Source organism: Ailuropoda melanoleuca, chromosome 5 (assembly GCF_002007445.2).
Source record: "Ailuropoda melanoleuca isolate Jingjing chromosome 5, ASM200744v2, whole genome shotgun sequence".
NCBI lineage: Eukaryota > Metazoa > Chordata > Mammalia > Carnivora > Ursidae > Ailuropoda > Ailuropoda melanoleuca.
In genome coordinates this window covers 124,338,564-124,365,596 of record NC_048222.1, presented here as the reverse complement: position 1 = coordinate 124,365,596, position 27,033 = coordinate 124,338,564, and the positions used below count along the sequence as shown (strand labels likewise).

The 27,033-nt window shown below is 35.6% G+C and overlaps 1 protein-coding gene across 1 annotated transcript; it reads left to right on the top strand.

Moving 5' to 3' along the window:
* The first annotated feature begins 1,569 nt into the window (after window positions 1-1,569).
* SLC25A31 (solute carrier family 25 member 31) lies at window positions 1,570-25,205 on the top strand. The gene is made up of 6 exons (XM_002922190.4): window positions 1,570-1,878; window positions 10,911-11,038; window positions 16,790-16,907; window positions 18,956-19,110; window positions 20,585-20,710; window positions 24,963-25,205. Exons 1-6 carry the CDS (start codon window positions 1,635-1,637, stop codon window positions 25,161-25,163), a joined length of 972 nt encoding a protein of 323 aa, XP_002922236.1. The 5' UTR covers window positions 1,570-1,634; the 3' UTR covers window positions 25,164-25,205.
* Window positions 25,206-27,033: the final 1,828 nt, after the last annotated feature.

Here is a 27,033-nt window from a genome sequence, read left to right as displayed (position 1 = left end):
CATGGTACCAGTAGGACTTGCTAACTGGTTTTATATGAGGTCATCAAAATATAAACAAAATTCCCGTTCTGGAATCCTGGCCTAAATGTGTGGTTTTGTCCTAGTGACAAGTAGTATTAAAAATGTAAAAACACACTTAAGATAATAAAAAACTAGAATCTCAAGTTCAAAAACAGAACTCATGTTTTGTAGATGTGTTTCAAGACTGCATGTCCTACAGAGTAAGAGATGATAAAACAGAATCTCTATTTATTAGAAACCATCAAACAAGCTATAAAAAGAAATCAGGAATATGTTGTATGCTACTACAGAAGGATCTCCAGGATGTACAAAGTGAAAAATTGCAAGGTGAAAGAAAACAGAGCAAGATATTATGTGCAGGATAGATGTACATCTGTGTGTGTATTTTTGCCCAGAGTCAGACCTGAATCTGATAAGTTTCCAGATGAATTGTCAAAGTGTGGTATGGGTGTAGATGTCAAGTATAGATGTCACCAAGACATCTATACTTCTAAGACACCATGAGAAAAACTTTTAATAATACTGAGACCTCTTTGTCTGTTTCGCTCTCATTTTCTCAGTGTGCAGTGGAGTTTTCCAGCAGCTACACGGTGTGTGGTATAGCAGTAGAGTGGGGACAAAAGCAGTCGTGTTAATCCAGCTGTCTTCTATTAAGTCAGGCATTAAAGAGATTTTCAAAAACACAAAACAAGGCTATTCTCTTTTTTTTTTGTTTTGAAAAATAGTTACTTTTTATTTAAAATGTTATTTATATCGGGGGTTATTTTAAGTGAATTAATATTTTTAAATTTTCAGTTTCTGAAACAGTATCAATATGTTTAACACAAAAACAAGCTTCCTTGTGGTCCTAATTTTTTAAGAGTGAAAAGGGGTCATAAAAAGGTTATGAAGTACTGTTCTAGAACAGGTCATTGATTCTCAGCCTTGCACATTAGAATCTCTAAGCCCAAGCATTAGTTAAAACCGTATAGCCCTGTCTCCTTCGGTCAGTCTGGATTGAAAACCACTGCTCCAGCTAAAACTACCAATTTTAAATAAAATACATTAAAAAGAGGAACATGTTAAATTAAGCTACTGGGGTGCTCTCCGCAAAGGCAGACTGAAAACGTGACTAGATAAACAATCTCTGACAAATTAAAGGAGCACCAGTTGAGGCGATTTGTAAAGAGAAAATGAAAAGATAGGCTTCGTAACTAAAACTAAACTTGGCTAACCCAATGGTTGGCTTACTACTCCGTTCGTTTTAGTAATGGACTAAATTACTTATACTGGACTAGCCCTTCCGACTCCCTTCCTGCACCTCTGCGATTCAGTTACCCACAGCTGCAGACCCAGCAGGCAGCAAGGAAAGATTACAACGAGATTTATCAAGGCAGCGCTCAGCATGGAGGAGCCACGTGTCGGGAGTCACGTGGCCGGTGCCAGAAGGCGGGAGGCGGTTGGAGGCGCCTGCGCAGCTCCGGGGAACCCGGGCCCTGCACGCTGATATCCCGGCATCCTGAGCGCTGCTTTCCCGCCAGGACGACGCTGAAGCGGTTTTCCGCTTCCCTTCGTCGTCCTTCTCAGGCGCGTTTCCCACGGCTGCTGCCTGTTTTTACCTCCATCGTCCTACCATGCAGCGTGAACCTCCGAAGAAGAAGAAAGAGAAGAAGTCGGAAAAGCGGCTCTTTGACCCCTCATCCTTCGGGAAGGACCTGCTGGCAGGCGGGGTCGCAGCGGCTGTGTCCAAGACCGCGGTGGCCCCCATCGAGCGGGTGAAGCTGCTGCTGCAGGTGCAGGCGTCATCGAAGCAGATCAGTGCCGAGGCGCAGTACAAAGGCATGGTGGACTGCCTGGTGCGGATTCCGCGAGAGCAAGGTGCGTACCGGAGGCCACCGTGCCAGCCTTTCCTGTTCTAAGTCAGCTTTCTAGAGAAGGGGGTGGAGCGAGAGGGGATGGACTGCACCACAGCCGCCTCTGTCGGTGATGAGTTTCTTCACCGTTGAGAAATCAGTTTCTTAACCAGTCTTAAGAGGCTAGGCTTCCTAGAACCGAGAAGCCCTGTCATGTGACCAGTCCCGGGTAGGAGAGACCACCACAGTCTCTTTCTCTTAAGTTTCTCCTCAGCATCAGGATTTACACCTTGGTGCACTTGTGCCTGGCTCAGAAGGAAAGTGGTTGACTTCCCAGGATTGAGAGAGATGCTGTTAGGTACTTTGCTGTATGTTAACAGGTGCTTTAAGGTGCTTAAATATTTGTTGAAATAGTACTTTTAAGAGAAGTACTCCAAATATGAAAGCATCGGAGCCTCCCAGTACTCTAGTTCTATTCAGTGAAAAGAGGTTCTGTTTATTCTTGAGAACTACTGAAGACCAGGGCTGAAACTAAAGAGGCATTCACTGCTATACAGATTTGTAGAGGGCCTCCCAAAACTCGTAAAGACAAATGATACAATTGAAAATGTGAAAAATCCAAGATGAGCAAACTATCAAAATTTTTAAAAAAGACAATAGTATTTTGCTTCAGCCCTGCCTTAATTAAAATTTTGAGGTTTTTTTCATCATGGAGGGTTTTTTCCCACTATTACTGAAATGATTTCAAGGAATAAATAATGAAAGTGCTTTGTTAACCATTAAATACCCTCCTGTTGCAGAATTGCTCCTAAGTTAGCTAAGTGGATGAGAGGATAAATTTGTCAATAATTTTCTATGATTCACCCGTGTAGTTGTATTCAATTGAAAACTCTATATGAACTTAAAAAAGGAAATAGGCCTATTTATTGTGTATTCTGAACAAGACCTGAAGTGGCTTCAACTCCAGTGCCGTCCTTTCTTCCACTCCTATGGCTATGGTTACTATTTAATGAAAAAAGTATTCTCTCCCTACACATGTAGTTATAAGTCCTCTTGAGCTGTTGAGTGTAGTATTTAGGGTGGAGTGTAACTCATTTTTTTTTTTTTTTTTAAGATTTATCCGAGAGAGAGAGCACAAGCAGAGGGACCAGCAGGCAGAGGGAGAAACAGACTTCCTACTGAGCCAGTAGCCCAATGTGGGGCTCAATTCCAGGACTCTCAGATTATGACCTGAGCTGAAGGCAGATGCTTAACCTACTGAGCCACCCAGGCTCCCCTGAGTGTAACTCTTAAAGCATCACCTAAGCTGTAAATTTAGAATGCCCACCTGGGGAGCTGAGCTCAGATCTTTCATAGTGCGTCACATTTCTCCATTCGCATTTGGTTTATCAGAGTAAGCTTCCCATTTCCCCCAGAGTTTTTAAAAGGAAAAGTGGGAACTACCTCTTCTTGGCTGATATTCTAAGACCTCTTCAGAGAAGTAAGGGACTCTTAGCTAATCTGCTTTAAATACTTAGGTAAAGTTAAATATCCTGGTCTGATTATGCTGATCAGCAGTAATTTATTTTATATTTTACGTGTTTTAAATGATATTTAAACCTAAACATATTCAATATGGCTCTTGTAAATTGAGATCATTCTGAATAGTATCCCAGTCCCTGTTTTCTTTACCTTCCAATGAGATGATCATAAACAGAACTTTAAGATGTTTTCTATTCTTACATACAGGGCTTTGTTATGAATACACACATCATGGCATATCCTGTGCTAAGAGATTAGAATTCACAACAGGGATAATATTGCCATCTAGGGGCATTTTTTACAAACTTGTAGGGAATTTTTGTTTAGCACAAAGATAGAAGGGTATAATCCTGATGTAAAAGGCAAGAGCCAGGGATGATAAACATCCTGCTGCTGTACATGGCCAGTCCTACATGACAAATACTTCCTTGCAACCTGAATGACTCAGTTCTCCCACTGGACATTCTTTTAGCAGTAAAACCTGTTTATGATTTTCTAAGCCTAGAACCTAACTCTGATTTAGTTTTAAACACAAACTATCTGGGACATAGTTTCCATACACGCTGATTCCAGAAATGTAGCTACCATGTAAGTAGAGGGAATATTGTACTTTGTTTTGTTAAGAATTGTACTAAGGGGTACCTGGGTGGCTCAGTCTGTTAAGTGTCAGACTCTTGATTTTGGCTCAGGTCATGATTTCAGGGTGGTGAGATGGAGCCCCACCTCAGGCTCTGTGTCTGGGCTCTGCACTGGGTGGGCGTGGAGCCTGCTTAAGATGCTCTCTCTCCCACTTCCTCTGCCCCCCCCCAAAAATTGTACTGAGAGTTGTTCACCACTGGGAAAACTCACCAATTCTTCTTGTGATATATGGTCACCAGTTAACTATTGAATTCATGATGATTGGACATACATATACACAAATGTATTTATTAAGCCCTTTTAAAAGAAATGTTAGTGGTAGCTTAAGTATAACATTCATTATTAAGTAGAAGCAAACATCTGACTATTTTGTCTATGGTGTGTTTATGACCCACCAATTTACTAATTAAAATACCTATTTTATTCAAAATGTCTTTATTTTCTCTTCCTGTATAGTAGAGAGGGAATAGTATGGATTTATAAAAAATTGTTGAAGAGGTCACAGTCTTTGAATTCTATTTCTAGATAGTGAAGGAAGTAGTGTAAAATATTTATTCTGTATAGAAGACTTGAGCCCAGTAAGTTTGAGAATCACTGTGGTAGATCATTCTGGAACTTTACTAGGCAATCAAGTTCTGAAATTGTTATTTTCTGGAATTTACCTTCTGTTGCTTTTTTGAAAATCAAGACACATTCCCATCTCAAATGTTCTGAAGTTTCTTTTGTGTTTCATGTTTGTTCTAATTTTACTGATAACTTTTCTTAAGGCAACATGAAATGAACCTGAGAGACATGAACTCATTAGGCACAAGTAGATGCTCTCTCACTATCTTCTTACCTTATCTCTGCTTTCTTTCTACCCCAAAGATAAATCTCTTCATTTTAAAGCTCTGAACTTGGCTTTAAACATCTCTTTGGGTACCTTTCATACTTTCTGTAAGCTTTCCTTGGCTTATAAAAACTTGTAGATTTATCTTGGCTGATGCTATTCTTAAAGACTTATTCTATTCTTTAGTTGGTTGTAGGACCTTCCAACTTTGTGTGCATTTAATTTAATGCTCTTTAAACTTTTATTACACAAATGCATGTTTATTATAGAAAGTTAGAAAATACAAAGAAGCAGAAAGTAAAACAAATCACTGCTAAAATCACCACAGTTAACATTTTGGTGTCTATGCAGTAATTTTTCACTGGGCACAGTATGCATATATGTAAGACTATTTTAAATTAAAATAAGTGTTTTATTTAATATATTGGAAACCTAGCCTTTTAAAGATCTGATCCATGCAGCTCATTTTTAAGCACCTACCAGAACTCTTTTCTCTTTTAGGAGTTTCTGGCCATGAGGTTTTTTTATATCTTAAAAACAATGTTTTGGGGTATGGAAAGAAAATATTAGGCATTCACTTTAAATAAAATGGGAAAATAAGCTTTATGATATTTGGTATATGAGTTGGCACTGGCACCTATGCTTGGGCCAAATGTGAATTATATATCACAGGACACTAAGGTATTCTGAAAAAAGTATGAATTACACAGTGGAGAAGGGATGACAGGCACCCTTCCTCAATTATTATAGAATAAACATAGTTTATGTTTGCTCAGTTGGATTTATAGAGGCAAGAAGACTATTTGAATATTTGAAATTATGAAGAAGACTATTTGAAATATAGATTCATGTATACTGTTCTTAAGAATGAACATTACCCTAATGGTGCCTTGAGATAATAGCAGATGATGGTATGAGAACAATCATGATTAGCAAGATATCTAAAAATATTGTTTAATTGTTCGAATGAATGCTCAGTTTACTCTAATTTCTAGCCGGAAGTTTTTCCCAACCACCCAATCTAAATAGCCCTTCCTCATTCCATCGCTATTTTTGTTTTTATAGCCACTTGAAATATTTATTTGTTCATTGTCTGTCTCCCTGGTCCCTCTCCCTCAAAATATAAGCTCTATAAGACCAAGAAATTTGTTCCTAATGCTATCCCCAGTAAGTCTGCTACGTACTAGGTACCAAATAAGAGGTTTTGAAATGAAAAATCTTTATTTCATCCTTTAATTTCTATTTTAGGTATGTTTTACAAATATGCATAAGAGAGTTGTATAGTGGAAAAAGTATATTATATATATATATATATAAACGTCATGCTTACATATTTTTCACAGATAGGCATATCGTCAAAACATGTTGTACCCCACCAGTCTAGAATATTTATACCCAAAAATGCTTAGCATTCTCATTCTTGGCAAATAAGTTCATCAGTAAATGGCCCCGTAACTTTTTCTCATTTTCCCATTGATCTATTTTAATTATTTTTTTTTTTTTTTTTTTTTTTTTTAGTTTCAACTTTTTATTTAAATTCCAGTTAGTTAACATACGGTGTGATGTTAGTTTCAGGCGTAGAATTACATACAACACCCAGTGCTCATCACTACAAGTGCCCTCCTTAATACCCATCACCCATTTAACCTATGCCCCCACCCACCTCTCCTCCTCCTCTATATTTAAGAGTCTGTTTTATGGTTTACCTCGTTCTCTCTTCCCCTCCATATTCATTTGTTTGTTCTATTTTCATTCTTAATTATTTTCTCAGAATTAAGTTCATAATAGTTTTTCTCAGCCTTAGATTTTGAAGAGATTATTTTTTTCGTAGCAATTAAGTAAAAAACTTAGATATTTTGTTATTAACAGAGAAAGACACCACAATCACTATGTTTTTCTCTACCAATTTTGTGAGTATATCTTAGGAAACTGTCCTTTTATTCTATATGGACTAGAGAGAGTCAAAATACTCCTACATATGCATCACTCTTTTCCCTTGTTTTATTCTGACCAAAAATACTACTGTTTTTATCCAGAATGTATTTTTCTTGCTTTTTAAAAATAGGCTCCCAGACACCTCCAGAATGGATTATACTGACCAAAAAATACTATTGTTTTTACCCAGAGTGGATTTTTATAGAGAGGCAGTAGAGATTCAGTAGTTCTAGGTCTGGAGTCAGATTCTGGAATCAAGTCCCAGCCTTTTCCTCACCTTCTGACCTTCAGCAATTTTATTTAACCTCTGTTAGCCTCAATCACCTCAGTTGTATACAGGGTATAGTAATAGTACCTACCCAATATGGTAGTTGTGAGGGTTAAACAAAGTCATACCTATAAAATATTCAACCATGTGTCTGTTGCAATTAGTGCTCAATAAATTTTAACTCTTTAATCTGTATGTATGCTTTCCTAAATTTACAGACATATATTCCTGATATGCATTTGTAAATGAATATATTTGGGATAGCCACATAGAATAGGTTTTTGTAGTCTGTCTGAGGCAACCTACATAGATACATAGTGTACCTAAAGTATAGTTGAATAAAACCCTGAAACCTGGCCCCCCAAAATAATATTCCTGTAGAAAATACATTCAGAATTTCACTTGGAGGTTCCTTTCTCTTTGCACTCTTAGCAGGGACCTCGAAGCCCCTAAAAGCATGGTATAGCAGTAAGATGCAAAGAAAGGAATAAGAATAAATTTATTAAGGGTGATCTATGGAAAAAGATTAAAATGGGTTTTTTAAAAGATTTTATTTATTTGAGAGAGAGAGAGAGAGCACAAGCGGTAGTGGGGTGGGTGGTGGCGGCGGGAAGGGCAGAGAGAGGAAGAAGCAGGCTACCCACTGAGCAGGAAGCCCATCACTGGGCTTTATCCCAAGACCCCAGGATCACAAACTGAGCAGAAGGCAGAGGCTTAACTAACTGAGCCACCCAGGCCCCTCAAAAGAGGAGTTCTTAACCTGACTCTATAGCTTCAGGAAATCCCTGAATTCTGTGAAATATATGCAAAAGTATTTTATGTATGTGAGATTATATTTTTTCAGACATAACCCTTAAAAGCTGTCAGTTTTCCTGTTATACTTCTAGGGATTTATTTATTTCTAGATTTTCATTGAGACATTGACATTTGTTTTGGTGAATTTTTTAGGTTTTTTTCATTCAAATGTATTTTCGTTAAAAAGAATACATTCTTCAGCCAACTCTCACAAACCCTTTGACTCATAAATCCAGCACTCTGTCACGGTCTCATGTTAATTTCCAGATGTCTTTGTCATCAAAATCTTCCCTTATACTTAATTCATTAGCCAAAATTACAAACCTTTATACTGCTCTTATATGTGACACTCTTTTTTTTTTAAAAGATTTATTTATTTATTAGAGAGAGAGAGAAAGCAAGCATCCTTGTGGCGGGGGGGGGGGGGGGGGGGGGGTGGGCAGAGGGAAAGAGAAAATCTCAAGCAGACTCCCTGCAGAGCATGGAGCATCTCACAACCCTAAGAATATGACCTGAGCTGAAATCAAGAGTCAGATGCTTAACCGATGGAGCTATCCCCACACCCCTCTATGACACTCTTTTGCGAAATAAATATTAATTCGGACTATAATCATAATTACAGAATTATTACTAATAACTCATAATCTAAAGTCCATAATATCTCAGTACCATTCAGCTGAGTGAGCCATTTCCAAAACTACTGTTAATATTTAAGAGCCATGTATAAAATGGAAATTCTAATATTTTTTTTTTTTAAGATTTTATGTATTTGGCAGTAAGAGAGGGAACACAAGCAGGGGGAGGGGAGAGGGAGAAGCAGGCTTCCTGCTGAGCAGGGAGCCCAGTGCCAGCTCGATTCTAGGACGATGGGATCATGACCTGAGCCAAAGGCCAACACTTAACGACTGACCCACCTAGGTGCCCCTCTAATATCTTTTGATATATGGCACTTTTTCTAGACTCCTTTTATTTCTTTAAAACAAATTATTTTTTGCAACTTAAATCCCATTTGATCATATTGGCAATTTTCCAGCCAGTATGTTCTTTTTCACCCTTTTAAAATTGACTTTGTCCTCTGCCAATAACCCGTCATTGTGTTACTATAAAACATAGTCTAGAAAATCAAATCATATTCTTCAATATCATTGACGCAATCATATTTCATTCTCTGTATTTCTCTTCTGGAGGTCTAACCTCTAAGAAAATACAAATGCTTTCTTAAATGTTTTCATTAACAATGAAGAACTTAAAAATCACTAAAAATACCTCCAAAAATTAGATTTACCAATCTCCCATAATAATTCAATGTGGCCATAACTAGCAAGAAATATCCCTGTATAATTTGCTTACGTTTCTTATGTTTTTAAGATTTTAATTTTGCTTCCATTGAAGAAAAACAATTGACCTTTCTTAGTATAGAAAATATTCACTTGATTAAACTATATATGGAAAAGTACTGTAGATAAGGAACTAAATTATTGAACCAGATTGCTTGGGTTTGAATTCCGCAACTACAATTTTCTAAGTGAACTTGGGCAAGTTACTTAACTTTGCTCTGCCTTAGAAGTTCTTTTTTAACTTATTCCCTCATCTTTAAAATGGAGAGACTAATAATACCTTCCTCATGGGTGATTATGAGGATTAAATGAATAAGAAGTTCCTAGAATTTAGTATTGTTGTTTTTGTTAATATTACCTCAAAAGTTTCTTTTATAATAATCAGTTTCCTTTTTTAAAAAGAGCTTTATTTACCACACTTTAATAATTTTAGGACTTTTAAGATTTATTTCTCCAGAAACCCAAACCTGGAATAGAGTTTTGGAGCCCAACAAAACAAGACCTGACTAAATCCTGGTTGGCAATTTATTAACCATGTCTGTAGGCAATTTTTAAACTTTTAAAGTTTCAGATTGTGCATGTATAATGTAGGTACTGTAGGAGAACCTCCATCATAAGTATAATGTGGTGATTAAATGAAATATATTTATTTCAGACTTTATTTAACAAATAAATATAACTTTCAGTTTGGGATTCACCGAGATTCTGTGTTTTTTTTTTCACAAAGCAGACTTTCAGTTTCTGAGCATCAGCGCAGTCAACTGAGATTATTTTCATTTGAATCTTTATCTTTAGAAGACTGATTCTGGGTATTTTCCAAGCTGGGACTAGACGTATCCTATTCAGAGTAACCAGATCAAACCATTGGACAATTTGCAATCTAGTAGAAACAACTGTGGCTGCTGAAGAGAGAGCCTATTGTATTCTAGGGCAGCTCGATTATAAAGGTAACTGAATTATAGGGGTAACACAATGACTGAATTTTAAGGATTGGTCAATCCATGGAGATTTGAAATGGGCAGATTATTGACCTGGAAAGTTTTCTCCAGTGTCTCCATCAGGCCTCTGGAGAATGCCTTGAATTGTAAATTGATCCCTTTCTGGCTAGGTCCCAGAAGGTAAATATACTTTAGACTTTTGTTTGTTTGTTTGTTTGTTTTTTGTTTAAAGAGAGGGAGCTGAGGGAAGGGGCAGAGGGAGAGAGAGAATCTTAAGCAGGCTCTTAAGCACAGAGCCCCCCACACAGCTCGATCTCACAACCCTGAGATCATGACTTGAGCCAAAATCAAGAGTCAGACACTGAACCGACTGAGCCACCCAGGAGCCCCCACTTTAAACTAAACGCTTTCTCATTCGCATATGTATATATACAAACCAGTTTTGTTCTAACCATAGGAATTGCACATCCTGATTTGTAAAAGAGGCTAAGGGTTACTAGCTTCTCTGACTAATATCAGGGAGCTCTGTTTTTCTACCTGTAAAAAGCCTTATATTCAAATGACAGTACTTTCCATAGATTTTAAGGTATTTGAGGCTTTTTACTGGAAATTAACAAAATTGGAATGGGGTACATGAAGTTAACACTGCCTTTTTTCTTCAGTGGATTTACATGTAAACTTAATTTTTTCTCATGAGAAAGGGTGTAAGTTTTAGATAACTCAAATAACTAAGTTTGTTAAAACTATAGGAATTTTTTAATAATACAAGTTTATATTTAATGTTTTCTTCTATAGGTTTTTTCAGTTATTGGCGTGGCAATTTGGCAAATGTTATCCGATATTTTCCAACACAAGCTCTAAATTTTGCTTTTAAGGACAAATACAAACAACTTTTCATGTCTGGAGTTAATAAAGAAAAACAGGTAAGTACATTTTAATATCTACTATTTTCTTTTTTTTTTAAAGATTTTATTTATTTATTCAACAAAGGTAGAGACAGCCAGTGAGAGAGGGAACACAAGCAGGGGGAGTGGGAGAGGAAGAAGCAGGCTTATAGCAGAGGAGCCTGATGTGGGGCTTGATCCCATAACACTGGGATCACGCCCTGAGCCGAAGGCAGACGCTTAACCGCTGTGCCACCCAGGCGCCCCAATATCTACTATTTTCTAAGAAATAGTTGGATTTGCCTTCATCTATGATATTTTATTTGGGGAGGAGGTGCCAAGTGGTAGAAGAAATGATAATTTAAACAAATACATGTTATAATCACTATTCTACTACACTAGGAAAGTTCAAAAAAAGCAATTAACAGATCTATATTCCTACATATCTGAGGTAATTAATTTCCTAAAGAAGTACATGGTTTCATTTTTATGACTAAAGCTCTATTTAGCCGAGATGAAAGTGCATAGGAAGATCAAATCAAACAAAACAGAAAAGCAGTAAATTGAAGTTGGAGGATTCTTTTTTTATTGAAAAAGTACTTTCTCTTTTCAAGGTAATTACTCCCTTGATTACAGAATTTCGGTTTCAAAATTTTCTGTTTGTATGAACTATATGTCATTTGTTTTGTTTTCTATTTGTTTTGTTGCCTCCATATACATTATACCACCTCTGTTACTCTTAAAGTCTTCCCTTTGCCCTTACAAAGTCTCTCTTCCCCTTTATCTTTTCTGTCTCTTTCCCCTACGACCAGCCAACCAACAAACTGAGGTGTCCCAGGAGGTTCTTTATAAAAGCAGCTGTCTTTGGAACATTTCTTTGTTGCTGCCTGTTTAAATTTATTTTCATATCCTTTATTCCCATTTTTCACAATTTATATTTCATTAACAAATGTTTAATGAGTAATTTGCACTCTCTCTTATGTAGTGGGAGATATAAAGGTAATGAAGAAAATTCTTTAGACTTAGAAGATCTGGATTTTTTTAGCACCAGATCCTAGTGCTCTGTTATTTAGCTGTGTGAGTTTTTTAAAAGTCACCTCAGTGATCCTTAGTTTTTTCATCTGAAAAAAGCTTTTGACGTTTAGATGAGATTACTTGTAAAGTGTTTATCACAGTACTATGCTTTATGGTAGGCACTGGGAAAAATATTCCTGCCTTTTTTAGCTGACAGCTCTAATAATTGCAACTTTTCTTGACTCAGAACCTTCATCAGAGGTCCCCAAGATCACCTTCATGTTGAGTGATTCACTAGGACTCAACTCAGAAAAACTACTACACTCATGGTTTTTTACAGCAAAAAAGCTATAGATTAAAATCAGCAAAGGGAAAAAGCACATAGGGACAGAGTCCTGGAGAAACTAGATGCATGCTTCTAGTTATGTTCTCCTAGTAGAGTCACATGGATAGCACTTAATTCTCCCAGCAATGATGTGTGAGAATACATATGATGTGTTACCAGAGTTGCTCACTCGAACATTGGTGTCCAGGATTCTTTTGGGAGTTAGTTATGTAGGCATGAAATGTGACTATCCTTAGCTACTCAGACTCCAGCCACTGCCCCCTAACCTAGAGATCAAACTGATATAAGTTAGCTCAGTGTTCCAAGCATACAAAAGAGGTGTTTACCATAAATTCTCATGTTAGCATAAACCATCTGGTATGGCCCGAAGCCTCCGGCATACAGAGAGACTCTTACCAGGTAGGATATTCCACGGGCTTAGACATTATCTTGAAGGAACCGGTCAGGGGCTGGTCCTAAAGATCTCAGTATATAAAGGGTTTGGGCAACCGAACTCAGCGGGGAGTCTGCTTGAGATTCTCTCTCTCCCTCTCCGTTTGCCCTCCCCCTGCATACTCTTTCTCTCAAATAAGTAAGTAAATCTTTTTTTTTAATGACGAAAATGGTAAATTTTATGTTATGTGTATTCTATAATTTTTTAAAAAACAAACTTGATACGTGTAGCAACTTTGGATGCTAGGTGAAAGAAACTCTATCTCAAAAGTTATTTGCTTTCTGATTTCATTTGTATAACATTCTTAAAATGTCAAAATCATTGAGATAGAAACATAGTAGTGGTTGCCAGAAGAGAAGGAGGTGGTTATGGCTGTGAAAGGGTAGCATCGAGGGATCTTTATCATGGAACTGTTGGCTGTGGCGGTGGGCACATGAATCCGCATATATCTAAATACACACACAAATGAATGCATGTAAAATTGGTGAAATCTGAATAAGGCAAGTTTTTATCAGTGTTAATTTCCTCTATAGTTATGCTAGATATTAGGGGAAATTAGTTGGAGGGTTCTTTTGTATCATTTCTTATGATGCATGTGAATCTGCAATTGTTTAAAAATAAGAAATTTTTTAAAAATAACCATTTGGGGGGGCACCTGAGTGGCTCAGTCAGTTAAGCATCAGACTCCTGATCTCAAGGTCGTGAGTTCAAGCCCCGTGTTGGGTCATGCTGAATGCGGAGGCTACTTTAAATAATAAAAATAACTGTGATGGGAAGCCATATTCCTACTATATATTGTTTCATTGAATTTTCAGCTCACCCTTTGAGGTAGTAATTTTTACCCTAAATGTAAAGGTAAGAAAAACAAGATCAGAGGTGAGAGCACTTGACCAAATCATTTGTTCAGGTCTTTCTACCTCTCAAACTCAGATCCTTCAACCGTACTCTATTTTTCTGTCAGCTGAGGTGACTAGACTGAGTGAACCTTAGCTGAGCCTGGGCACCAGTTATTTCTCTGCCACCTTTTAGTAGTTTCCAGTACAACCCTTGACAAGGAAGACAAGATCTTCTCCCAGCTCTCTTTCATGCCTAGACAAACTTTGTTAGAAACAACTTTGGTTCTAGGGCATTTGTTCTTCGGTGCTTCATTGAGTCTGTTAACACAATATCTATTTGTCTGCAGCTGAAAATAAACAAGATTATTTTCCTTCAAAACCCTCAATTTTTTTCATCCTCCTCTCCCTCCCTGATTCCTCTCCTTGCCCTCTCCTTTTACAATATAGTAATATCTGAAATTACTGACTTATAATAACTGAAACCCTCGTTTATACTGATATACCACCTCCTCTTGGTCTGTTTTATTTTCAAGCTTAATTGTGGAGAGATAGATTTTGTTATTCGAACACTTGCAAGATTATGATTCAACATAGATACTTCTTTTCTCCCTCTCCTTGCTCCCTTCATTCTTTCCTCCTTCTCCCTTCCTTTCTTCCATCAGAAGGTTGACCATCCTACTTATACATGTTCTGCCTGCCTGTGTCATTTTTTCCAAAGCCCCACTTCCACTGTCAGAAGTGTCATGGTTTGAGTAATAAATTATATGATCATCCATCGAGAAAGTCATTCATCTGCCTTCCTGGGATCCATGCGTGTTTGAGGAATACATTAAACCACTAAAACTGTGTTTTTACATACATGATTTTTATTGGAAGAGGATCTGTTGCTTGCAACAGTCTCAAAGAGGACTGAGACCTAAAAAAGTTATTTAATATCTTCTCTATTTCTGTCCTTACTGTTAATTGACATAGAATTTTAGAGTCAAATTCCCAAGAAAGAGACTCTGGTCCAGTTTATCTTTTTCTACCAGGTTACAGATTATCTACTAGTTTATGGATTAGCTACCTTGGGGTCAGATGCACTCTCCTGGTCTAATTATCCCTGGGTGATTATGAAGCATGGCTACCCATACAAAACCTAGGAGTTTCACTGAAAAGGAGCCATGAGATTCTGAGGACAGTGTGTGGAATTACTAGTACCTCATTAAACAGATATTTATCGAATGCATTACTATTATTCTGGGCAAGGCCCATGACTTGTTTTGTGAAATAAACAGATGAATTAAGAATCTTGGCCTTAAAAAAGTGCAAAAACCAAAATGTCCATGAACTGATGAATGGGTAAGTAACAGGTGGTAAATCCATGTAATGGAATATTATTTGGCAATAAAAAAGAATGAAATGCTGATACCTGCTACCACGTGGATGAACCTTGAAAATATTCTGTTAAATGAAAAAAGCTAGTCACAAAAGATTACATACTGTGTTATTCCATGTTTAGGAAATGTCCATAATAGGCAGATCTATAGGGACAGAAAGTGGCTTAATGGTTACCTAAGACTCAGGGGGATGGGGAGGATGTGGAGTGACTGCTGTCCACTCCAGTGGGTATAGAGCTCTTTAGTGGGGGTGATGAAAATGTTCTGAAACTGGTGATGGTTGCACAGTCTGAATATACTAACAATCCATTGAATTGTATGATGAATTTACATCAGTAAATTGTATGATGTATAAAGATATCTCAGTAAAACTCTTAAATAAATAATAATAATTCTGACTTTAAGAAATTTATAGACTGGGGGCGCCTGGGTGGCATAGCGGTTAAGCGTCTGCCTTCGGCTCAGGGTGTGATCCCGGCGTTATGGGATCGAGCCCCACATCAGGCTCCTCCGCTATGAGCCTGCTTCTTCCTCTCCCACTCCCCCTGCTTGTGTTCCCTAGCTCGCTGGCTGTCTCCATCTCTGTCAAATAAATAAGTAAGATATTTAAAAAAAAAAGAAATTTATAGACTGTACGAGGTAAGATAAGACATATATACAAATACTTACAAATTGAAAGTAGAAAGTGATTATAAATACTTTATTTAAATGAGAATCTGGAACATGTTGACATATTTTACATATTGGTCACAGGATTCACCTTTAATTCTCTGAGAGCTGAAGTATTTATGGACGGAGATCATTATATACAGTTTTGGTATAGGGCGCAATAATACTTTAGAGATCAGAGGTTTCATAGAAGAAGTGGAATTTGAATTAGAGTATAAATCAGTAACTTTTTGTTTAAAAAAGATAGGAAAGTCCTTCTAGGCCAAGAGAAAATTGAGAGTTCCAAAGCTATCTGAGACTTAAAACTGTTGTTAGAAATAAAAGCCAGAGAATAAAGCAAGAAACTAAACTTGACAAGAATATTATTCATTTTAATGTATTTTAAATGGTTACAGTGGCCTTATACCCTAGATTTTCTATAACCACTCCAATTCATATATTCCTTTCTTCTCCAGTAAGCTCTAGATGTTGAAAAGCAGTTTATTGGACCTAAGCAGGGCACATTTTAAATATTTATCAGAAAGAACCTCAATAGTCCATGTGAACCAGTAGATCAGTAAGGCCTAACTTACATGCTGCTCAACTATATTATAATTTATTTCTGCCAATTTTCATGGCAGCAGTTGAAAATAATATATTTTTGAGCTGTTAAATTTTGAGCTGTCTAAATATCTACTAAAATTGCAAAGTGAAATTATGGCATTATAAAGTATTATTGCGCCTTATACCAAAAAAAGGGTACAACTAGAGCCGCCATAGATGCCTGACATTTTAACCATAACTAACACAAGTATTAACAAAAAAATTGTATAGTCTAAAGAGATGATTATCATATGTGGCCTCATTTGCTAATTTGGGCTACTTTTGCTGGAGGCAATTAAAATATCTTGGAATTTCTGTATATAGCATTTAAACTGTATCTCCCAGACTGCCTGGAAAGAAACAAAGGCTTCATGGACATAAGGGAAATATTTTGGATAGTATGATACACATTTTTATAGATGCTTACTTTATAAAAGCAGTTTGTAAACCTGGCTTTTTAACCTTTATAAAGATAAGAATTTTAAACAGATTCTATAGTTTAATAACCACTTTGTAATTAATATGTTTCAGTTCTGGAGGTGGTTTTTGGCAAACCTGGCTTCTGGTGGAGCTGCTGGAGCAACATCCTTATGTGTAGTTTATCCGCTAGACTTTGCCCGAACCCGATTAGGTGCTGATATTGGAAAAGGTACAGGATTTTCAAAAATACTATCTCTCCCTTCCTTGTGTTTTGAATGAAGTATTATTTATTGTAGAGTTATGCTATAATGACAGCATGGAATATTCTAAAAACCTTCCCCTCAACCAAATGGTAGAGGCATTGGGCATAAAGATTACTACTTTTTTCTTTCCCCTCAAAAGAAGGAAGAGGAAGGCCAACACTGCAGTAACAAAAGAGCAAATACAAAGACTTCTTGTAACTTACTTGCAGTTTTTTCCTAGAGAGCTACCTCTTATATCCCTCTATGAATTTATTGCTGTTTCAACTATGGCTCCTCTCTAGGTTACATACACCGCTCTCATCCTAGAGATTCCCTTTGCCTCTCTCTTTACTTAATTTATCACATCTTCCTGTGTTTTTGTTCTACTCTTGTTTTGGTAGATTATGTTCTTTAATAGCTTTCTGAGCTTTTTGAGAAGAGTGGATAGGAGACATATTGAGATCTGTCTAAAAATGTCTCTGTTTTACCCTTTTACCTAATATTTGGCCAGTTGTAAATTTCTACTTTAGAGTTACTTTGTTTCACAATTTTGAAAGCACTTCTCTGGATTCTTGTTTCTAATATTGCTCTTAAGAAACTGATCTCCTAACTGCTAATCCTTTTGTATGTGACTTTTTTTTTCTTTTAATTACTTTATGCCCCTGATGATCTTGACATTTCACAATGATGTATCTTTGTGTGAGGCTTTTTTCATCAATTGTGGAAGTAACTCAGTTGGCCCCTTTCAGTCTGGAGCCTGGTGTTCAGTTCTGAGTATGGCCGAGGAGTAAGTCACTTGGCCGCTCAAGGATGAGGCTTTGAGCATCCAGATGCTACTTTGCTTTCACCATAAGAACCATACTTAGTTCCTCTAATGTGTAAGTAAGTCTTTCTGAGGTTAATGGGGTAAAACGGCTTGCTTTTCTCTCTGCAAGAATGTAGGTTTCAGCTTTTTCTGCTCTGAGTTACCACTCCTCCATCTCCTTTCCATCTTGCTAAAAATTTTGGATTTCATTCTCTGCCATGTACTGTTCTTACCTATATGGCTTTAAACCTGTTTTGTTCTTTTATTATCATTTTAGTAGAATTTCTTAAGAAAGCAGAGATTTATTCAACAAATACTTATTGATCGCCTGCTGGGACCCAGGCTCTGCCTCAGATATAAGATGAGAGACATACACATAGACACCCCATATAAAACGTGGAGCTCATGGCTCATGTACCTTATGGTCTAGGGGAAGACACAGTAATAAAAAAAAATGAATGACCAAAATATACTGCCATTTAGCAATAAATGACATGAAAAAATATTTAGGAGCAGGGAGTGACATCAATTTTAGATAAGTGATTAGAGAAAATGCGTCAGAAGGGATAGCGGTTTGAGCAAAGACGAAAATAATGAGTTCCATCTAACATGTTTAACTGGCAGTTCAAATTTTCTCGTTATTGTTAAGAAAGTGACAAAAACTCCTGTATCTTGTTTTTAGTTCCGTTCTGTAGTTTTCTTTTCTCTCAGAATTGGAAGAATTTAGTTCATTTTGAAGATTATATTCTATATACAATATTTTAAAAATATTGTCAAGGAGTTCTAGGTGAAGGGAAAATAAAATCGAAACCGGCAAACACTAGAAAAATATGATAACTCATCTAAAGTGTTAATGATTCTTAAAGTTGCTAGTTTTTAACTTGGTCCTTTTACTGTATCTGTCTTTCTGCCTTTCAACTGAAGCAAGTCATAGAATTTTTCATTCCCAAATATTTTCTGAACCCCAATTAGTAGCTACTGGTAATTTTATTGAAATGTTTTAAGCCAGTCAAATTGCTTGAATTAGATTGTTTTTATAAGAGATTGATATTTTCAGTTAAAATCTATCATGAAACTTTAATTCTCCTTAAAGAAATGGGAGGATTTTGATTTGTGTCTTTTTTTATTAGAAAAATTTCTAAATTTAAATCTGTAAGATTAATTTACTTTGATTAAAGTGTTTATCTGATATATAATGTTGCTAATACATTTTAAATGGCTTTATTTTAGGTCCTGAAGAGCGACAATTCAAGGGTTTAGGTGACTGTATTATAAAAATAGCAAAATCAGACGGAATTGTTGGTTTGTACCAAGGGTTTGGTGTTTCAGTTCAGGGTATCATTGTGTACCGAGCCTCCTATTTTGGAGCATATGACACAGTTAAGGTAATTTTGGGCTTTAACTGGTATATATTAAATACATGGTTTGTTTCTTTTTATTGTTTTAATTAGTAGTTTGTTCAGCAGATATGAACTTTTGCCTTTAATTATAGAACTCAAAATGAATGATGAAATAAGAGACATTATAGAATCCTGTTTAATCATGACTTTGCCATAACCTTATTGAATTATAACTGTATTATGGATCTGACTTTATATATAAAGCATAAACCCAAACATTAAGTTTTTGTGCTGTTTGCAACTGAAAGACTCACTATACATCATGTTGCAAATAGAAAACATGCTAATTAGGCTTACATCATCATCAAATCAAATCTTTAGCATATAGAAAGGCATCTTCTAACAGTTTTTCTGGTATTACATTCACTTTATTATCACTTTCTTACATGCAGATAATCAGCTTACTATCTCATCATTTTAGAAAGTAGGCAAGGCATAACTAATTAGTAAAATGTAATAAATGATACTACAGCTCAGTTATCTTTTGGGTACTGTTAGATTCTATATTGTATTCTCCAGGTGGTTCTGCAATTTGCCTTTTAATTTCAGATTTTAGCAGCATTTCCATAAAGTAAGAAAGAGGAAGATTGTTATAATGGCTGCCATATTTTGAGTTGTTACTTAGTTCTAGGAACTTTGTTAAATATTTCCTTGCAGTATCCTATGATAACTTTTAATATCCCCATTTTAAATATAAGCAACCTAGGAATAGTTAAGTAATTTGTGTTAAGTGGCAAACAAAAATCTCATGCTCTCAGTCACTTCCAAAAGGAAGCAGTGAAATTAATATCAGTGTTATTTACTAAATAAGATTAAAACTTGAGGGAAATTTTATATGTTTTATATATTGTCTCTGCCTTCCCTCATTAGTATAAATGTAATTGAAGGTCATTTTTATTGTGGTCTGGACGTTTCTTTTAGTTTCTTGTGTGTTTTTTTAGACAGATTAAGTTAATGCAAATTAAGAACTTCTAATGTATGTTTATTTAGTCATGGAAAATTTTATGTATGCTCTCCCTCTGTTTTCCTCTATTATGTCCTGTAGTAGTTATGAAATTTAAGAGTGTTTCTTCACTAGCTTAGAGCTTTAAAGATGCTTATCAAATACCTGTTGATGATAAGATCAGGCATTAATTTTTTTAACTCTGTGAAGAAGAGCTAAGAACTTTTTTGGTCACTGGCAGCTATCTCCCCTAGTGTTTGCCATTAATAACAAATCTCTGGTAATAGCAAGTATGCTTTCTTTTTTCAGATATGCTTTTAAAGTAAAGCTATGTGTGGCATATTTCTTTCTTATTGATCTGATATTATTTTACATCTTTCCACATTAAAACCAACTGTGTTTTATTGCATTTTAAGTATAATTGAACGCTTTTTGTTATAGGAGTTATCCTTTGACTTAAAAATTTAAGATATTTTGGAAATTTAGGTAGTTTCTTCACATGTTTTTCTTTTCTAGGGCTTATTACCCAAACCAAAGGAAACCCCATTTCTTGTCTCCTTTTTCATTGCTCAAGTTGTGACCACATGCTCTGGAATTCTTTCTTATCCCTTTGACACAGTTAGAAGACGCATGATGATGCAGGTATCTTATATTATTATTTGTGAGTTTAATTGAATTTTCCAATATCTTTGATATTTAAGTATAATTTATTCAAATTTTAGAGAAATTTTGGCTGAAAGGCAAGTCATCTGTTTTACTTACAATAATAAATACATGATGTGCTTTGTCCTATATCCTTTCCCATCCCAAAACAGCCATCATCCAGCAAAAGTTTCTTCCTCTTCTGTTATCAGAATAGAAATGCCTTCCACTCCTGTAACATATTGTTTGAAAACTGAAGGGGGGTGGCAGGGATTGGGTGAGTATGTCTATCCTAAATGAATATTAGGCTAAGTAGAATAAACCGTGTCACAAGCCACTGACATATGTCATTATTTATTGTAGTATATTTTAATAAAAGTAAGTAATTTTTAACTCCAAGGATGAAAACTTGTTTAAAATGATATAAATCTCCACGGCACCTGGGTGGCACAGTTGGTTAAGTGTCTGACTCTTTGTTTCTGCTCAGGTCATGATCTCAGGGTTGTGAGCTTGAGCTCTGTGTTGGGCTTAAGTCTCTCCCCTCTCCCTCTGCCCCTCCTCCCTGCTCTCTCTCTCTCTCTCTCTCTCTCTGGCAAATAAATAAATAAAATCTTTCAAAAAATAAATAAACATAAATCTCCAAATCAAAATTTTGGTACATTCAGTCTTCATTGATGTTACTTGTTATATTCATTTATTCAGCAAATATTTGAGTGCTTAATCTATGCTAAGTTATGGCAGCACAAATAAAATAAGGTAGAATCTGCTTCCAAATTCATAGCATAGCATTGAATGCATACAGTTAATGGTTTAAATGGAAATGTGCATACGTTCCAGAAATGCAATAGAAGAAGGATACCTAAATGCTTAAAGTGATCATATGTGGCCCCTTGGAGAGCTAAATCTCTGTAAATAGATTTTTTCTCTGGACAGTGAGAGAACGTTCTAAGCAGAGGGGAACAAACATACATAGAGGTATGGCTTGAGTGGTAGTTCAGTATACCTAGATGATAGGTTTCATGAGGGCAATTCAAAATAATGAGGCCAGAAAGCTAGAATAGTGATATAATGCTTATTGTGTTCCAGATATTGTCCTAAGCATTTTGCACTTTAACTCATTTAATTCTCAAAACAATGCTGTGAGGTGTAGTTACTATCATTATCCTCAACCTCATTTTATGTCTACAAATTGGTCCTGGGAGAGCCCTGTAGGCCACCTGAAAAGGTAAAGCATACCTATTATTATTTCACTCGTAGACTATTTTTAAAGTTACTCCTTTTACATGTGTGTTTCCTCTTGATGTATATCTAGCTCTAGTCTAATACATTGAAAAACATTTTTAAATGGAAAATTAATTTGCATACAGACTGTGGATTTAGGTAAATGGTACTGTATTGACGTACATTTTCTGATTTTGCTAACTACTTTGGGTTTGTGAGAAAATTTTCTTATTTTTAGAAAATGCACACGGGGGGCGCCTGGGTGGCACAGCGGTTGAGCGTCTCCCTTCAGCTCAGGGCGTGATCCCGGTGTTATGGGATCGAGTCCCACATCAGGCTCTTCTGCTACGAGCCTGCTTCTTCCTCTCCCATTCCCCCTGCTTGTGTTCCCTCTCTCCCTGGCTGTCTCTATCTCTGTCGAATAAATAAATAAAATCTTAAAAAAAAAATGCACACGGAAGTGTTTAAAGATAAGGAATATGATAATCTGCAACTTACGATCAAAATAATTCAGAAAAAAAATTGGGAGTGTATGGGGTTTTAGATATATGTGTGTATTGCTAGGACTGCCATAACAAAGCAACAGAAATTTTTTTCTCACAGTTCTGGAGGCTAGAAATCTGAGTCAGGGTGTCCGTCCAGTAGGGTTGATTTCTTCTGATGGCTTCTCTCCTTGGCTTGTAGATAGCTGTCTTTTTCCTTGTCCTTCTCCCATGGTCCTTTTTCTGTTTCTCTTCTATAAAGATAGCCAAATTGGATTAGGGCCTACCCTAACAAGCTCATTTAATCTTAATTACCTTTATAAAGACCCTGTCTGATGAATGGATAAAGAAGATGTGGTGTATATATATATATAATGGAATGTAATGCAGCCATCAAAAAAATGAAATCTTGCCATTTGTAACGATGTGGATGGAACTAGAGGGTATTATGCTAAGCGAAAGAAGTCAGTCAGAGATCTCATTGATATTTATGAGAATTTAAGAAACAAGGCAGAGGATCATAATGGAAGAGAGGAAAAAATGAAACTAGATGAAACCAGAGAGGGAGACAAACCATAAGAGACACTTAATCACAGGAAACAAACTGAGGGTTGCTGGAGGGGAGGGGGGTGCAGGGATAGGGTAACTGGGTGATGGACGTTGGGGAGGGTATGTGTTGTAATGAGTACTGGGTATTATGTAAGACTGATGAATCACAGACCTGTACCCCTGAAACAAATAATACATTATAAATACATATATACGTACATACACACCCTGTCCCCAAATATAGTAACATTCTGAGGTACTGGGGATTGGGACTTCAATATATGAATTCTGGGGGAACACAGTGCAAACCCATAATAGTACTTTAATTTTTGTATTTTCATTTTATATCCAACAGCCTTGTTAAACCCTATTACAAACGCTAATCTATATTTACGCTCTGAAGTTGTGTGGGTTTTGTTGTTTTTTTTTTTTACACAGAAAGGTATATAATCTGTGAATAATACTAGGTTTCTTTCCCTTTCCTATCAGTTCTTATACCTTTTATTTCCTTTTCTTGCCTCAGCACTGGCTGAACCTCTGATTCAGTGTTATATTAAAGAAGTAAAAACTGGCAACCTGTCTTTTTTGCTAATCTTATAGGAATGACTTCAAAGTTACATAAATTAATGTTAGCTGTGGGGTTTTTATAGTTATCCTTTATCATATTATGGCTGTTCCTTTCTGTTTTGGGTTACAACAGTTTTTAATCATGAATGGTGGTCATGTTTTTTCTCTGTTGAGATGATTTCATTTTTCTTTTTTCATAGGTTAACATATTACATTAAGCTGTCTCCCAGAGCTGAACCAACCATATATGTCTAGTATGAACCCAGCTTAGTCATTATGTATTGTATTTTATGTTTTTAGCTGAGTTTGATTTGCTAGTTTTCGTTCGGGGGTTTTGCATTGTTTCAGTGACTTTTGGTTTGTAATTTTTCCTTCCTGAATTGTCTTAGTCTAATTTAGGTATCAAGGTTATGTAAGCCTTGTAAAATATATGGGGGAATCTTCTGCTTTTTCTCTTCTTCAGAAAAACTTCTGTAAAATTGGAATTAAATGTTCATTGAATATTTAGTAGGACTCACATATAAAGCCATCTGGACACATGGTTTTCTATAAAAGATTTTTCAACAACTGATTAGATTACTTTAGTGAATTTCATATATTCTAATGTTTTATTTTTTATTCTGTTGGTAAATTATACTTTTTTAGGAATTTTTCCATTTCTTCTAAGTTTTCAAAATAGGTATCATGAAGTTGTTTGTAATATCCCCTTGCTTTTTCTTAATCTCTGAATCGTCTGCAGTGATGATTAATACCTTTGATGTTTCTAATAATTTTGGGGACTTTTCTTGTTTTTCCTCAAACAGTGTTCCTAGAAATTTGTCAGTAAAGTATTTCAAATAACTAACTTTGACTTTGTATGCTTTCTGTTGTATTTATTTTCTACTTCCTTAATTCCATAATTTCTTCTGGCTACTTTCTTATTTCTACTTTTTTAGGTTTATTCCTTTTCTAAAAATGTTTAGGTTGCTCATTAATTTTCAGCTTTTCCTTTCTAATATTTCAAAGTCATTACCATTCATATTTCAAAGTTACCATTCAAGTTGCATCTTACGAATTTAGAGTTTCATGGCTATTATTAGGTTTTAAATATCTTCTAAGACGTGTTTTTCTTAATATCCAAACAGTTGATAGTTTTCTAGTTATCTTTTTTGCTGTCAGTTTCTCAATTAATTGCAATGTAGTGAGAGGGTAAATCATAGTATGTGATGACCATCTTTTGAAATTTGTTAAACCTAATATATGATCAGTTTTCAAGTGGGCCAGAGAAGTATGAGTATTCTTCAACCACGAGGTACAATATTCAATATATGCCATTAATGCCACATACTTATTCAACACAGTGTTAATTTTATCTGTCCTTAGTGCTGAAAAAAATCTATCTTAAAGTGAAAGATATTAAAATAATGGCAAACTATTTGTCTTCCTTTGTATAGAGTGGTGAGGCTGAACGGCAATATAAAGGAACTTTAGACTGCTTTGTGAAGATATACCAACATGAGGGAATCAATGCATTTTTTCGTGGTGCCTTCTCCAATATCCTTCGTGGTACAGGGGGTGCTTTGGTGTTGGTACTATATGATAAAATTAAAGAATTCCTTAATATTGATATTGGAGGTAGTTCATCAGGATATTAAATTAAGAAATGTATTTAACTTGTTAAACATACAAATTATATAGCTGCCATTTGTATACAATTTGATAGAGTGTTATTACTGTCAGTATTTTTTAGAATCCTAATTCTGTAATAAAGCATATGCTTTTTCAAGGATTTTAAATGCTAAAAATCAGATAATGTGGGTTTCTTTCCCACTTAAACTTACTTCTAAGTCAAATGTCTTAGAAGTAGTATGTGTTATTTCTATTAGTTTAAAATTCTTTTCTTTTGTGATGAAAAATTAAAATGTATAATACTAAAATCTAAGAAATGTAAGTATATTCTTTTTAAATGCTATTCTTTTAATATAACTGTCTTCTCATCTTTTAAAATCATATGATATGACAAATAATTTCTTAAAAGCTTATCAGGAGATGTCATCATATTTATGGGCAGAAGTAAACTTTCTTCTACAACATCTCTATTAAGACAGCTCAGATATTACTGTGTATAGTTTATGTTATCATATACCTGTTATAAGCACAGATTCTAGATCTGATCATAAAAAATTGATGACTTTATAACACTATAAACATGTAGATGGAAAAGATGTAGAATGGTGTGTCTGCTTTTTTTTTTAAATAAATAAAATCTGGCTAATGTGAATATATCTTGGAACAAAAAATGTACCTTTGAAAATTAGTTTGTGTACTCTGTATTGATAATAAAGTTTAAAACTGTTGTATATGAGCTTTTTTTCCCCTTGATTCTAACTTCATTAATAAGCAGAAACTAAAAAAATTTTTGTCAGACTTTGGAACTGACTTAAAGACAGAAAACAGGGTTTCCAAGGTTTTATACAAGAATCTGTCTTGTTTTTCAGAAATGTTGTAGAAGATAGTACATTTGAAATCCCCAAGATTTTAACATTTTAGCAGGTAAAGGAATGTTAAGCTAGAGGGGTAAACTGTAGAGAGATTTTGGAGGCTGTCAATGAGCAGAAATGGAGTAGGTGAACTTCCTGGTGCACAGTGGCAAAAGTACATTTTAAGGCAAATAATCCAAACTATACCTTTTAATATATTAGTGTTATCATGAGGGAAAAAAATTAACTCTTGAAAATTCTCAGCATGATTTTTTGCAGTGGTCAACATAATACAGAAAGTTACAGAAACAAAATAAAAAATAATTTCCTTTCCTTCTATACTATTGTTAGTTGTATTTGCCATAAGAAAAGGAAGATATATTTGCCCACAGAAAAACAATTAAAATAATAGTCTCCTATATAAAGATTAACTAAGAGAGGCACCTGGGTGGCTCAGTCATTAAGTGTCTGCCTTCAGCTCAGGGCGTGATGGCAGGGTCCTGGGATCAAGTCCCGCATCAGGCTCCCTGCTCTGCTGGGAGCCTGCTTTCCTCTCCCACTCCCCCTGTTTGTGTTCCCTCTCTCACTGGCTGTCTCTCTCTCTGTCAAATAAATAAATAAAATATTAAAAAAAAAAAAGATTAAGAAAATGTAAAAGTTTTCAATTTGTACTGAGACATGCTTAGAGGAAAGAGGTCTTTAAAATCCTGAATGGTTTGAATAGAGGGCAAACGGGAATTTAATTATTAAATCACTAGACCAGAAAGTCTATTTTTGAAGTCTGAAAGATATATACTTAGGACAAAAGGAAGTAAAATTGTACTTGGTATCCTGGGCTGAGCTAAGACCATATATTATGTTAAGCTGTTATTAACTATAGATTAAAGTAAGCAAAATCAGAATGGAGATTTCATAAGGAAATAATTTTTTTAATGTTAACACAAATGATGGGAAAATGCATAGCTAAAGTATATTTAAAATGTGTGCAATTTTTCATCTTAAATTACTAGTGCTGCATCTTCTTGAGTAGAGTTTTCTTGGGTTG

Excerpts from the sequence above, each read along its gene's own strand:
- SLC25A31 (XM_002922190.4), top strand. The coding sequence starts at position 1,635 with ATGCAGCGTGAACCTCCGAAGAAGAAGAAAGAGAAGAAGTCGGAAAAG. Across the intron at positions 16,908-18,955 it reads AGGTGCTGATATTGGAAAAG|GTCCTGAAGAGCGACAATTC; the intron begins GTACAGGATTTT and ends GCTTTATTTTAG. Across the intron at positions 20,711-24,962 it reads GAAGACGCATGATGATGCAG|AGTGGTGAGGCTGAACGGCA; the intron begins GTATCTTATATT and ends TCCTTTGTATAG.